Source organism: Natator depressus, chromosome 7 (assembly GCF_965152275.1).
Source record: "Natator depressus isolate rNatDep1 chromosome 7, rNatDep2.hap1, whole genome shotgun sequence".
NCBI lineage: Eukaryota > Metazoa > Chordata > Testudines > Cheloniidae > Natator > Natator depressus.
The window spans coordinates 94664315-94676916 of NC_134240.1; the positions used below are offsets into that span (position 1 = coordinate 94664315).

The 12602-nt window shown below is 40.4% G+C and overlaps 1 protein-coding gene across 1 annotated transcript in view; it reads right to left on the bottom strand.

Moving 5' to 3' along the window:
- The window catches only part of KNDC1 (kinase non-catalytic C-lobe domain containing 1), a 120052-nt gene that overhangs the window by 44279 nt on the left and 63171 nt on the right, over positions 1-12602 (bottom strand). The window contains exons 10-16 of the mRNA XM_074959106.1: positions 10153-10311; positions 9734-9811; positions 6487-6580; positions 6126-6288; positions 5156-6033; positions 4925-5069; positions 2204-2295 (exon numbers count right to left, since the gene is read on the bottom strand). Of these exons, the coding sequence (XP_074815207.1) occupies positions 2204-2295; positions 4925-5069; positions 5156-6033; positions 6126-6288; positions 6487-6580; positions 9734-9811; positions 10153-10311 (1609 nt within the window). The remainder of the gene's footprint in view (positions 1-2203; positions 2296-4924; positions 5070-5155; positions 6034-6125; positions 6289-6486; positions 6581-9733; positions 9812-10152; positions 10312-12602) is intronic.

A 12602-nucleotide genomic window follows, 5' to 3' on the forward strand; every position in this document is an offset into this window, starting at 1 on the left:
GTGGGTCATAAACATATGCACTCACTAGTAAATATGTGCTTAGCTTTTATAATCTATACATCTCAAAGCTCTTTACAAAGAACACAGAGGCCATACATAGCAGGCCAGGTCCTCACTAGAGCCAAACTGCACACAGAGCAAGTTAACAAAGGGGACTTTGGGGTACCAAACTTACTTTGGCACTCAGCAGGTCTTACTGATATTGGACACAGGACCAATCCCCTAAACTGTGTTGGACCTTTTCTATCTTACAACAGCTGTTAACAGCTCCAAGAAACTGAAATGACAGTCAATGATTGGTCACACTCCTCTTCCCTATTACAGGGCAGCATAGAAGAGGCGTGGGATAAGAGCCGTTATGTCAGCACTATGCCCACCAGAGGGTCTCCTGGGCCCACATATGCCCGAATAATTCTCCAGGGTCCAGGTGTGCCAGTTTTAGAGCCAAATGGCACGTATGAAAACCTGGCCCAGCGCACATATTCATTCTGAGCCAGTATGAAGGGTTAACATATTTATGACACCACGCAAGTGTGAACTTTGTCATTAAAGACGACTGAAAGCAGAGTTTAAAACACTATGTTAATCATACCCAACCAACCTTTGGCCACACAGGAAAATCACTCCAGTTTGCAAATGGATTAGTTTGTGGGTGCTTTGCAATCACAGTGTGAAGTTGCACACCATGTTTGGAAGAACAGACATTTAGGAGTACTGAAGCCTGGGAGGTTTCCCAACTTGAGACCATGAAGAATGGAGTTTGTGGGAGTGAGGCTGTGGCTTCTGCAGCAGGCCAACTTTCTCTCAAAAAGTCAATTCAGCACATGGATTCACTGAAGACAGTCACCTGACCTGCAGAAATGGATGTCGGACTCCAGAAAATAGTTTCATAACCACCTGAGTTGAGGACACCTCCCTTAGCTAACACTAGTAATAGGCCCATAGGCTCTGGTGCACCCAGGCCACAGCTTGACCATATTTTGGCTGGGCCAATCCTGAGTGGCGTTACAACCCCATATACCAGGTCACAACACCACTGACTCAAATTTAGCACACCTGCTCCTCTGTCATGATGGAGGGGGAAGGGTGTCACAGTGCCACTCAGACCTGCCACTGTGGTCCTGGGTGCCAAGTCACAATGCCACTAACTCAAATCTGGAGCCACTGGGTATAGGGACTCATGGGATTGGGGACTGTGGTCAGGCTGCTGATGGGGACACCTGAGAAGGGGAAGAGGAGGGTCAGGAGTGGGGCAAATCTATGCCCCCACACATACGTTAAATGGTGCTCCACAGCCCAAGGAGGCAGACTCTGAGTCACCCCACAAAAGAAGGCACGTGATACACACACACACATAGTGTATGTTATCATCAACATCTGTAGCTCCCCTCTAATTTACACATTTGCTTTCTAACTGGTATTTTCATGAATGTGGTCTTTCATCAAAAGTGTAAAAAATGGTCATTTTAAGTCTGATGTATTACGTAGCACTGGTGATAAATTATGCATAAAAAAACCTACATTGCCTTGTAAAAAGGTTGGTTTTTTTGGTGCGTGTGTTTTTAAACTGAAAGGTTCCTTGCTAGGCCACTTATTTTACTATTCAGTACAACACGTTTAAATTCTGATAAGCCATGCTGAGCAGACAAGGCAATAACAGGATCAGAGACTTCAGAGAAGAATCAGCATTAGTTCACCTCTCAGTTAACCCTCAATTGCTGCAGTAGTCTGTAAGGAATTACAAGCATTTACTAAGGCTCTCAGCTCTCCTTGGAACTAAACTTGACACACTGAGTTGAACTGATTCAGTGAAACTGTTCTAACTCATAGTAACAGATTCCCTCCCCCATCAAAGCACACCACTAGAACACCTATTAAAAGAACAAGCATATAAGCACATGTAGTAATTGGGACTTTGAGAGTTTTTCGGCATTCATAACATGCTTCAGTAAGTAATTAAATTAAATTTGGTAACCCGCTAAATGACATTTGCTGTGATGTAGGCTAGATATTGTAGACAAGAGCCCTGCAGGGTGTCACCATATAGTAACACGTTTTCAGATACTTTGTAGTTTGCTTTGTCTCAAGTTCAGAGGCAAGTGCTGTCCTACAGGCACTCTATAAAGATCCGTCCCTACAGGCTGTAGTCCTTGGTGGGGTCCCAACTCACACGAACGTCTAACAACACAAGTTCTTCTCTCACCCTTTGTCTGTTTGCTGCTGACCAAAAAACTGTCAGATGTCTTCAAACTGTGGAACATGCTGCCACGTTGTGAACCATCTGTTTCAGTTACGCTGAAAATAAAATGGGACAGGGAGCAATTAACATTTCATATTCTTAAATACTGATATCAGGAAAAGCTTAAATATAAAAATGAGATCTTACAGATCAAACCACTGTGTGTGCTAGAACTTTGTCACATGTATCTGCTGCATCTATGTATTTTTTAGGTTTTATTTTATAAAGAAGACCTTAAAAGGCTTTACAAACATTAAAATACACTGGGTAAGGTGCAGTGATTATCTTAGTACCAATTGTGCTGCACAATGGTTAACAGAATCCCAAGAACATCAGATTGTGTTTAAACAAAGTACTACACTAAATGGCAAACTGTCTCAATGCAGTCCTCCACTCAGGATTCAATCAGCATCATAGTGTCATGCTTTGGGCAGCCGTCTCACTCCAAGCCATTCCTATTTAGGATAACTATGATTCTGAGATGAACTAAACATGGTTTTGTTAAACAAATCAAACCAAACCACACATTCTGCCTCCCATCTTCCAGTGTATTTTCTACCTTATACCCTGAAGGTGTGGCTGTTTTTATTAATTTTAACCTCCCAACACACACGCGCCTTCAGTTTTTACCACATTTTTCTTCTTCCTTCTATGCGTATTCTCTACCCCCTCTCAGGGTTCTTATCTTTTGCTTACTGTTTTTTTTCCCCCTTCACTGTACCACTACTACTCACTCTCCTTTTCCAAACTGCACCTTTCTGTTTCACCCAACAAGGTTTGAAAGACAGGCTTGGCAGGTCCACTTTTATCTGCTCTCCTGCCTTCCTCTATTCATCTGCCTTCCCACTCTCTTCCCCGCTCCAGTTTGTCTTCTACAGCAACTTAATACATTGGTGGGATCATCTGCATGCCTTTCAGCAATTCAGCTAGGGAAGAATTTCAGTTTTGCTTCCTGTTGAACTGCTAAGTCATGGCCAATGAATGGTTGGACCAACTGCCTAGCAGTTATAGGAGGCACAGAAATGAGATCATCTGTGGAATATATTGAAAACTAGGATATCAGAATGATTATATGAAATAGGAAAAATTCCAGTAAGCGAGGACATGTCATCACCCTATCCACAAGGGAGGATCTTACCATAAATTTCAATTATGAAATCTGATAAAATGTATTGGAAAAGGTAATATCACTCACAGGAGTGCCTAAACCATTAATTTGGAATTGCCATGCTCTGCAGCTGAAGGTTTTTTATTGGCAATGCAGTATCTTAGGAAGAGGTTGTAGGCAGTTCTTCACTGGGGTCCAAAATTTGAGCTTATCTTTTTCTATTGGGTGAAGGCGATGATGCTTGTTCTGTTCTCCTTTCTCTTTCAAAGGCCCTACACATCACATCAACACTTCATGCTGAAGGTGACTGATTCAGATACCTCAAGAATCCACTCACAATGGATGAGTATGCTGCCTCCACAACATTCAAGGCTGGGATTTTCAAAGATACCATGAGAATTTGGAAAGCAATTCCTACTGGTTTTCAATGGTTTCTGGGTGTATAGCTATGTTAGGTGCCTTTGAAAATCCTAACCCACGTGGACAATCAGACCAGCATGTCTTATAGACCTCAACTCTGGATGCCTTCAAATCCTCTCTCTCTCTCTCTCTCTCAGCCAAGGACTTTCAGAACTAAAGTCTTTCAAGGATACAAGGTTCTAGAGTCCAGCTATAAAGGTATGTAAACTTCCTGATCAAACATCCAGTCCATAGGCATGGAACACCAAAACCCGACCACGAGGAAAAAACATTATTGATGTGAATGCATTAAATGCTGCCTGCAGTGATCCTCAATAAAGATTTTTTACAAACATGTCTCTTCTACAAGCTGCAACAAACACGAATGGCTTAATTGTGTACAAGACAGATAATATCAGAGATGAAATATGACATAAGGGTATATATCAATATTGTGTTTTCTCAGTTTCCAGTCTCCTGTAAACTACAGAAGGTTGTGCAGAGGAAACTAAACCATGTTGCATTGATTTCTGGTGCCTAAAACAAGAAGGAGAAGCCATGCAATTTTTTCCCCTGTACTTAATGAACGTTTGAGCTTGCACATTAAAATGCGAACAACTAAACTAAAATGTGCAAGTTGCACTGTAGGAATAATACAATTGAATTTTGACTGTACAGCATCTTTCAAACAGAAGCACTGAGTATTCCACAGGTCATTCAAGTCAATTTATGCAAACAGGGAAAAGTATTTAGGCGACAATGCATTATACAGAAATTCTGCAGCTGTGTAACAGCAGAGATGAAGGACAGCTTAAGTTAGAAACATTTCAGCAAAACACTTAAGCACATGCTTAACTTCAAGGATCTGCTTAAGTCTACCACTAGGCATCAGAGCATTTACAGAGTCATAAAAATGTAGAGCTGGAAGGGAAGTCAAGAGCTCCCCCTGTTCTGACAGATGGTTGATGTGTCTGATGTGGGGAGAGCCATGAAGAGTCTTCTAAAATGGGAGAAGATTATATAGTGCAAAGGGCAAGAAACAAGTAAAAGTACAAGTGGAGAGAGGATGTATTCTTTCCCACTTTTAGCTACAGACTGTGAGGCAAGCTGATGCACTTTGGACCCAGAAAAAGCATTAAATGAGACCTCAAGCATGAGGAATGGAAGTATACACTCACCCTATTTGTGGAGTCGTTTTCCCACTTACTACCTTGTAAAGATTCTCCAGTAATTTTTCATCCCAATAAAGGTCACAAAACTTTTCAGAGACTGCATCACAGAAAGTGTCAAACTTAAGCTCCTTTAAGGTGAAAATATAGTTACCTTGTTAAAAAAATAAAATATGATTATTTAGGATTGTTTTTTGTATGTAAGAATATATTTATATACAAAGATAAATGTATACATACCCATAGCAAGAACTTCAACTCCATTCTCCAGATAGCCATCAAATGCAAACTCTTCTTGTATAAGATGCACTGCTTTCTGTAATAAAATGTCATTTGTCCCACTCAGCTGGGATAAAATTTCTACACTGAAGGAAGATGATGCATTTTGATTCACTGATGAATGTGATGTGGGTCCTGGTAAAGGTGAACTACTGCCTACTTCAGTATTACATTCTTTGTTTTCTAGATAGCTGGTTTGAATAATTTGATTAGTTGAAGGCAATGACAAATTAAAGATTTTGGCTTTCATTTTATCATGTTTAGTCTGTACCTTAGTGGGCTCATAGTTCTGTAGTTGGCAAAGGAAGGAATTATTTTGTAGATTTATATCAGTGTTATAATTTTCTATTGTACTTGAAAGGAGTACAGGCAAATGATTATAGCAATCATAAGCAATTTTTGACTCAAGAGGTTTATTTGGTATTTGCTCTGATACAGCTAGCTGTACTGGTACAAGTGTTAACACTCTTGTCTCTGGGTCCTGTTTGAGAAGGGAGTTATTTATAAGAGGCGGCCTCTGTGGTGTAGAACAAGCTGAGGAGCTTGAAGAAATTGCAGATAAAGTGTTCTTTTCTTGTAAATTGCATAAGGAATCAGATGGTGATGGCAATTCAACTGTGGACGTAACCATATTGCTTGGATTTTGCTCATTTGAAGGTATTTGGGATGAATGGTTTTGTATGTCTAAATCACGCTTGGGTATCTCAGGTGCAGCTACAACTTCTTCAGCAGCATGGTTTTCAATATCATCTACAAATACTGATTTGTTGTTACCATCCATATGGATTTCGTTTTGTACATATCTATCAAGTTGCTCAGGAGTGGATGCGTGTGTCCCTCTGAAAAAAGCAAAGCATTTTGTAAGGATACCTATGTTAGATTTAAGTGTGAAGTTTCAATTTTAACTTACACTGTATTAGGACATACATACTTTGTTAGCTCTGTGTTTTGCTGCAGTATAATAGGCTTAAAGTGAGTTGCAGAAGAGGTGAATGCAACAGGCAATGTACATGTCTCACTGTTTAAAGAAGTCTGACAAGGCACTGGTCCTTTAACTGCTATAAGCTTACTTTCACTAGTAATAGGCACAAACCCTGGAAAGACAAATAGGATTAGGTCAAAGACTAGCCATACCTGTAAAATACAAAGACAAAAGTAAATAATCTGTTTCAATAAAGGAACATGATATTTTTTCCACAGTTGTGTTGCACTTTACTTGGCAAGTCTAATACAATAACGTAAATTCTGACTCTGGAACAAAGGAATAACCATGTAACAACTGGATTACTTACCTAGACTAGACACTGAAGCATCCATTTTGTTTCTTTTATTTTTAAACTCAAAAGGAACATTATCTTGAGAAGAGTTTATTTCTTCATTGAAAGCCTAAGAGTAAAAAGTGAGTTCCATAGTTTGAACAAATAATGCAAGTACTTTATTCCAACAGTCCTCAGAAAGTTATTACTAAAATTATCTTTAATATAGTGTTTCATTGCTTTGTATACCTGTAATCTCCAAAGGATGATTTAACTGTGTGGGGGTAAAGGTGGAGGGGCTGCAGAACTTCTGTGATTGGTAAAACTATTTGTACCAAGCTCATACAAACTGAGCACTTTATTTAAACAAATTCAAGACTACGGAATGTTTGAAAATTCTATTTATTGTCAGTATTCCACACTCATGCCCTGTGACAGTCATGTTAGTATTGTTTTCTGTTTCCTGAAAGGATGAGTATAAGTGAAATAAAGAAGGAAAATCTAAAAAGTCAATAGCCCATTGAGTTTCTGGGCAATGATGGCAGTAGATTGTGGAGGCAGGCTATTAGGATTTAGGAATTTTAGGACATTCTAAATCTTTTCTTTTCTGGGTCATGGAAGCCAGGCATTGCTTGAGACACCACTGCTAGAAAGAGTAGGTTAATGGAGTACTCTAGATTGGGCTTAGATTTAAAAATGATTTTTCTTGTAATTTGCACACAAGATAAGAGTATCGGGCATATACACGCTCAGTGCCGACCAGAAAGAATGGGACAGATCCTGCTTTGTTTTAGAAAATTGCCTGGTGGCCAGGGCTATTGCATGGTCCAGTATGACACATATGGCAATTTGCTACAATATCCTAGTTAATGTGTATTGTACCAAATGTATCACTGAAGGCCAGGAACTGTATGTAATTCCATGGGGGAGGGGGACCACAGCCCTCCAGGAACTAAGATCAGCGGGGAGTGATTAGACAAATTCACTCAGGTTGTAATACCTCTCAGAAAGGCACCATCACCTGGACAGACTTGCATATACTGGTTCAAACTGGATTCTCTAGAGATCAGCAGACAAAGAAAGGACTCTTGGATAAATAATCTGAGTTTGATCTGATTCAGGGCCTTCATTCTTATCCAGCAAACAGACAGGATCTTCCTTCACAGGGGAGACCCCAGTCCTTAGCGAAGGGTTGAAAGGACTGACACTGACCAGAACCCTTGTGCTGATGGTGGGGGTGATCTCTGGTAAACTTATTAGCATTTTGACAAGTTTCAGAGTAACAGCCGTGTTAGTCTGTATTCCCAAAAAGAAAAGGAGTACTTGTGGCACCTTAGAGACTCAAATAAATTGGTTAGTCGCTAAGGTGCCACAAGTACTCCTTTTCTTATTAGCATTTGTGTAGGTTCTTTTATTGTTTTTAATATGTTTTCTCTGTAATGATTGCACCCTAAGAATAAATGTACTTGCTGGGAAAGAACTGCGTGGAAACGTAATGTGGGTAATTAAGAGGTTTATAGCCTCTGAGGATAAAAACAGAGCAGGCCCGCTGAGGCAGTTGGCACTACTGGGGAATTCACAGTTTAGGCAGGGAACGGTGCAGCGTGGAAATACACTGGTCAGGAGGGAGAAAGATGCTTGTCTCTGTCCAAGAAGTGACAGCTGGGGAGCTGGAAGGCTGAGTGTGGGTGCCCTTGTTGGATCACAGAAGGGGAATACAGGTGCAGGTTTACAGCCTTCCATATCATGCATGACTTGGAAGGCTGCGGATATCTTAAAGCGGGTAGGACCTTTAGCAATGGTTAAGTAATTTTGTTACACTACAATTCTTTACAGTGATAAGAAGCAGCTTTAGAGCTATGTCAAGTCTTGCAGAGAAAGATTATTAGGTACAAAATGCTAGCACTCCTGATAATAGCTATGGGATCACTGAAAATTGCAATCTGTTAATTGGTATATTTATATGCAAATATGAAACATTTAATATTTTTAGCATAAGCTTTTTTGTTACAACATTCATGTAAGCAATATTTTAATGATTATATTTCATTATCTTTTTATGTTAAAAAATCTATATTTAAGAGGGCACTTCAGAATATTTGAGTTAAATAGAATGCAAAAATAAAGCTATAAGTTAAATTGATCTAAAGCTGTATAATCAAACAGAGAACTACAGAGAACTACTATTCTTTCACTAAGACACAATTCTGAAGATGAAGACTGATGTAGATCACCATATTTTGAGGTCCTAACTAGATATTTTGCAGGGAGTTGTGTGTGTGTTTGTTTTGTGTTTTTAGGAAGTACCTCTTTAGGAAGTACTAAGAGGTTTACAAATACTTGCCATGTAAATATCTGAAACAAAACAATCATTACAATAGTGAGTTTTCATTCACAGAGATATTAACAAGAATACAGTAACCAGATTTCTCTATTTAACAGGGGGTTATCATATTAGAGTGTGAGCACAATTACAACACGTATGACACGGAGATCCTAGACTAGTTTTAAAGCATCTAAAAATGCTTTGGGATTCCAATATTTTTAGTACTCAAATCAAATGTTTCTTGTACTGATATGCACAGGAAGAGGGGAGAACTTAATTCTGCAGAGAGGCACCCAAAAAGAGAAGAGAAACTTTATATTTGATTCACCATTCTCTCTTTTCCTTGAATTCTTAGCTTTATATAATTCTTGCTGAAGTCTGACACACTGCTGTATTTCACTGGCTCAAAATATTTGTTCTTCATTCAAATTCATTGCTCCATTGCAACAGCTACAACAAAAGCATAAAAAATTGCTCTCTCCTAAACTGGGTTCTAGGGATTCTACATTAGACTCCTCCAGTGTCCTAGCCTTAAATTAGAATACCCAACTTCTTGGCAAGCTGTGCCCTATTTAGAACTGATTTTAACAACACTGCTTTGAAGACTTAGAGAATCTGGAAGTCAATTATTCACATACAGTGAACTTAAATGTAGCTGGTAGAATATATAGCTACAAGCAGGCATTAGAAATCAGCAAAGCTTTCTAAAAACCGAATACAATTTTCATATCTATTTTATATTCCTACATGGCATGAAAAATATTCACTCTCAGCAATATCCAAACACTTTTATATTAATGATGTCCCCACAGGAGTAACCACCTAATCATTTACACGAATTTACAAAATTGAAAGAACAAAAGAATTACACAACCAGCACAAAAAAAATCTTACTGGAACATGCTGTATGGAGATAATTGGAAAAGATGTAATACACTGAAAAAAAATTACTCTTACCTTGAAGGCAGATTTACTCAAAAATGCCAGAATCTTTTTGCTGTTTATACTTCGTTCAAGTAGATAACTACTGCATATCTAAAAATATTAAACATTTTAAATTAAGACAAATTTCCACTCAATTAAGATACGTAATAGAGGAGCACTGTCAAGATAAAGGATTCAAATTTTTTAAAATCCATTTCAGGAGGTCTTATTAACTTGTTCCAACTCTCTGGTTGACAACTTCAATATTGATTAAAACACATCCATTAACCCTAAAGGGCACCATTAAAGCACAAAACCAGAAAAGTGACAGTTACCATTTAACGAGCTATCAAGCCATAACCAAAAATGAATATTTTGATATTCAAATTCATTATTAAATAGGTTTCTAGCTATGACTGAACACCTATTATAAAACTGCTTCATCAAGTCACCTTAATTGCATCAGCTAAAGAAGGCCTTTCTTCAGAGTTTCTTTTTGCCATATCCAGAAGAAGAGTCTTTAGTTTCCTTGGCAACACTAGTTTGTGATCAGGTGGATAATTGTATTTGGCTGCTGTCCACAAAATTGCAGCAACACAGTAAATACAGACCTGTTGAAAAAGCAAATATATAATGCAGGGGCAAGGACAGCTGTAAAGAAACACGAACTTCCAAAGAACTGACTCCATCCTGCCCTCAAATATGCTGTTGTACACCCCAGCATATTGCAGGAAGTACTGTAGCTGTAATGAGTAAGAATAGCAGCTGGTTTTCCAAGCTAGGGTCAACACTCATTAGTTGACTTACTTTCCTCTTAATATATGCAAGAGAATTCAGATGTGTGTGTGTGGGGGGGGGGGGGGGGGGAGAACCAACATGTTCTCCCTATTTTGTAGCAGGTCTTTCATATAAACATAATTATAAATTAATTGCAGGCTTTGGGATCCTGCCCCAAAACACTGCCAGTAGCAACTTACTTAAGAAGAGGCCACTATAATTCAGCATAGCTGATTGTCAGAAACTGTTACAGCCTTCCATTATGAATCTTACCTTTACAGAGTTGATAAATTTAATTAGAAAAACTAAGTACTGAAAATTTGTTCTAGGAATTGTGCTAACTGCAGTTAGACCACTTGAAGTTGCCACAGTGAGGAACCTTAAAAAGACATAAAATGATTTCCAAGTATGTTAATATTTTAAAACAGAGAGCCAAATTCCGCTCACTTAGCAGAATATACCTACCTTGCCAGTGTTGCTGGAACTCTGACAATACTAAAGCAGCAGAATTTTATACCTTAACCTAGCCGTTAATATTTTGCCATGGATTTCAACAGGACCAGGATTTCACCCTAAGAGTTCATGTATTTACTAAAATGACCATTCAACCCAGGACAGACTTTCAAAGGTTTTTTTACTGGACACCGACTAGCACAATTACTTTGACTGGCATTAGACTGCCCACATTCTCAAACTATAGTCACAACTGTTAAATACACAACAAGAAGTACAAGCTAGGTAAGTTCTACCTGGGCAAGACCTAAGTTTTGCAGTTAGAGTCAACATTTCCTGGCATCTCAGGGAAGTGGGAAAATGTTTCCATTTTGTCCTGAACTGTTCTAATAAGAGTTTATCTGCTTCCAGGATGACTTAACTATAAGTACAGAGAAAAATCAACATCCTTAAGATTCAGGGATACTGGATCTAAAGGAAAACAACAAGCCTTCTCTTTACAGCAGAAGTTCTTGGAAATACTGGAAATGGTCTAAAAAAGGAAGCAAGTTACAAAAGTAGTATAGATTATTTAAAAAATACACAGTTATGCCAAGGATTCATGGATGAAGCATTGTCCTTTTTTTTTTTTTTTTAAGCTAGCTGCTGAAATAAGAAAATGTACTGAATGGGGGAAAATCAGTATCCTCAAGGGAACATGTCAAGAAGCGACACTTACAATAAGGCTAGGCACACAGATACACGGATATCAAGGTGATAAACATCTGTTATGTTACATACACATACCAAAGCTGATAGACATCCTCCATATCACTCATGAAAGAGGGCTCAGGGTGGAGGGACAGAGTTTATATTCCCTCTCATGCATGCACAGGACCCACTGGTTCTCCCTCCTGCTCAGGTGATGCCTCCCTCACCCCTAGCTGTACCCTTTGCCTCCAGCGCCTGAGGAAAAGGAGGACCTATAAAGGAGTCACTATCCTCTTCCCCCCCACTAGTTCAAACAAAGCCCCTCTGCATTTGAGATTGCAGGAGCTGCGTTTTCCATGTTCCTAAAAAGAGGTATTCTGTGCAGGGCTGTCCCTAGCCATTTGAGTGCACTACGCAGCCCCCCCGTGGGAGGCCTGTGTGGGGCCCCAGGACTCCCACCCCCCCAGGTCTGGGAGGCAGGAGCTGGGGGGGCACTTTTGGGGGCCCCACAGGCCCAGAGTGGCCCGGGGGATTAGCAGGGGGCCGGGAGCAGCCCGCTCCGCTTCCCTTGCCCTGGCCCCAGCCGTGTCACTTGCGGGAGGGGGAGGGGCCCCAGCCCTCTCTACTCCACCAGCTCCCAGCTGCGGTGCTCCGCTTCCCGCCACCGGTGAGTGCGAGGACTGACCCTTTAAGTGCGGGGAGATTGGGGAAAGGGTCAGTCCTCGCACTCACCGGTGGCGGGAAGCGGAGCACCACGGCTGGGAGCTGGCGGAGTGGAGCGGACTGGGGCCGGGTTGCTCCACTTCCTGCCGCTGCCAGTGAGTGCGGGATCGCTGGGGGAAGAGGTGGATTGCGGGTGGGCAGAGCAGCGGGGAAGGGTAAGAGGTGGGGCAGAGGGAATTGTCTGGGGCCCCACACCCCCTTAGGGACGGCCCTGCCTCTTGCAGTGGGTGCAGCCCATGGGGGGCGCGGCCGAGGGATA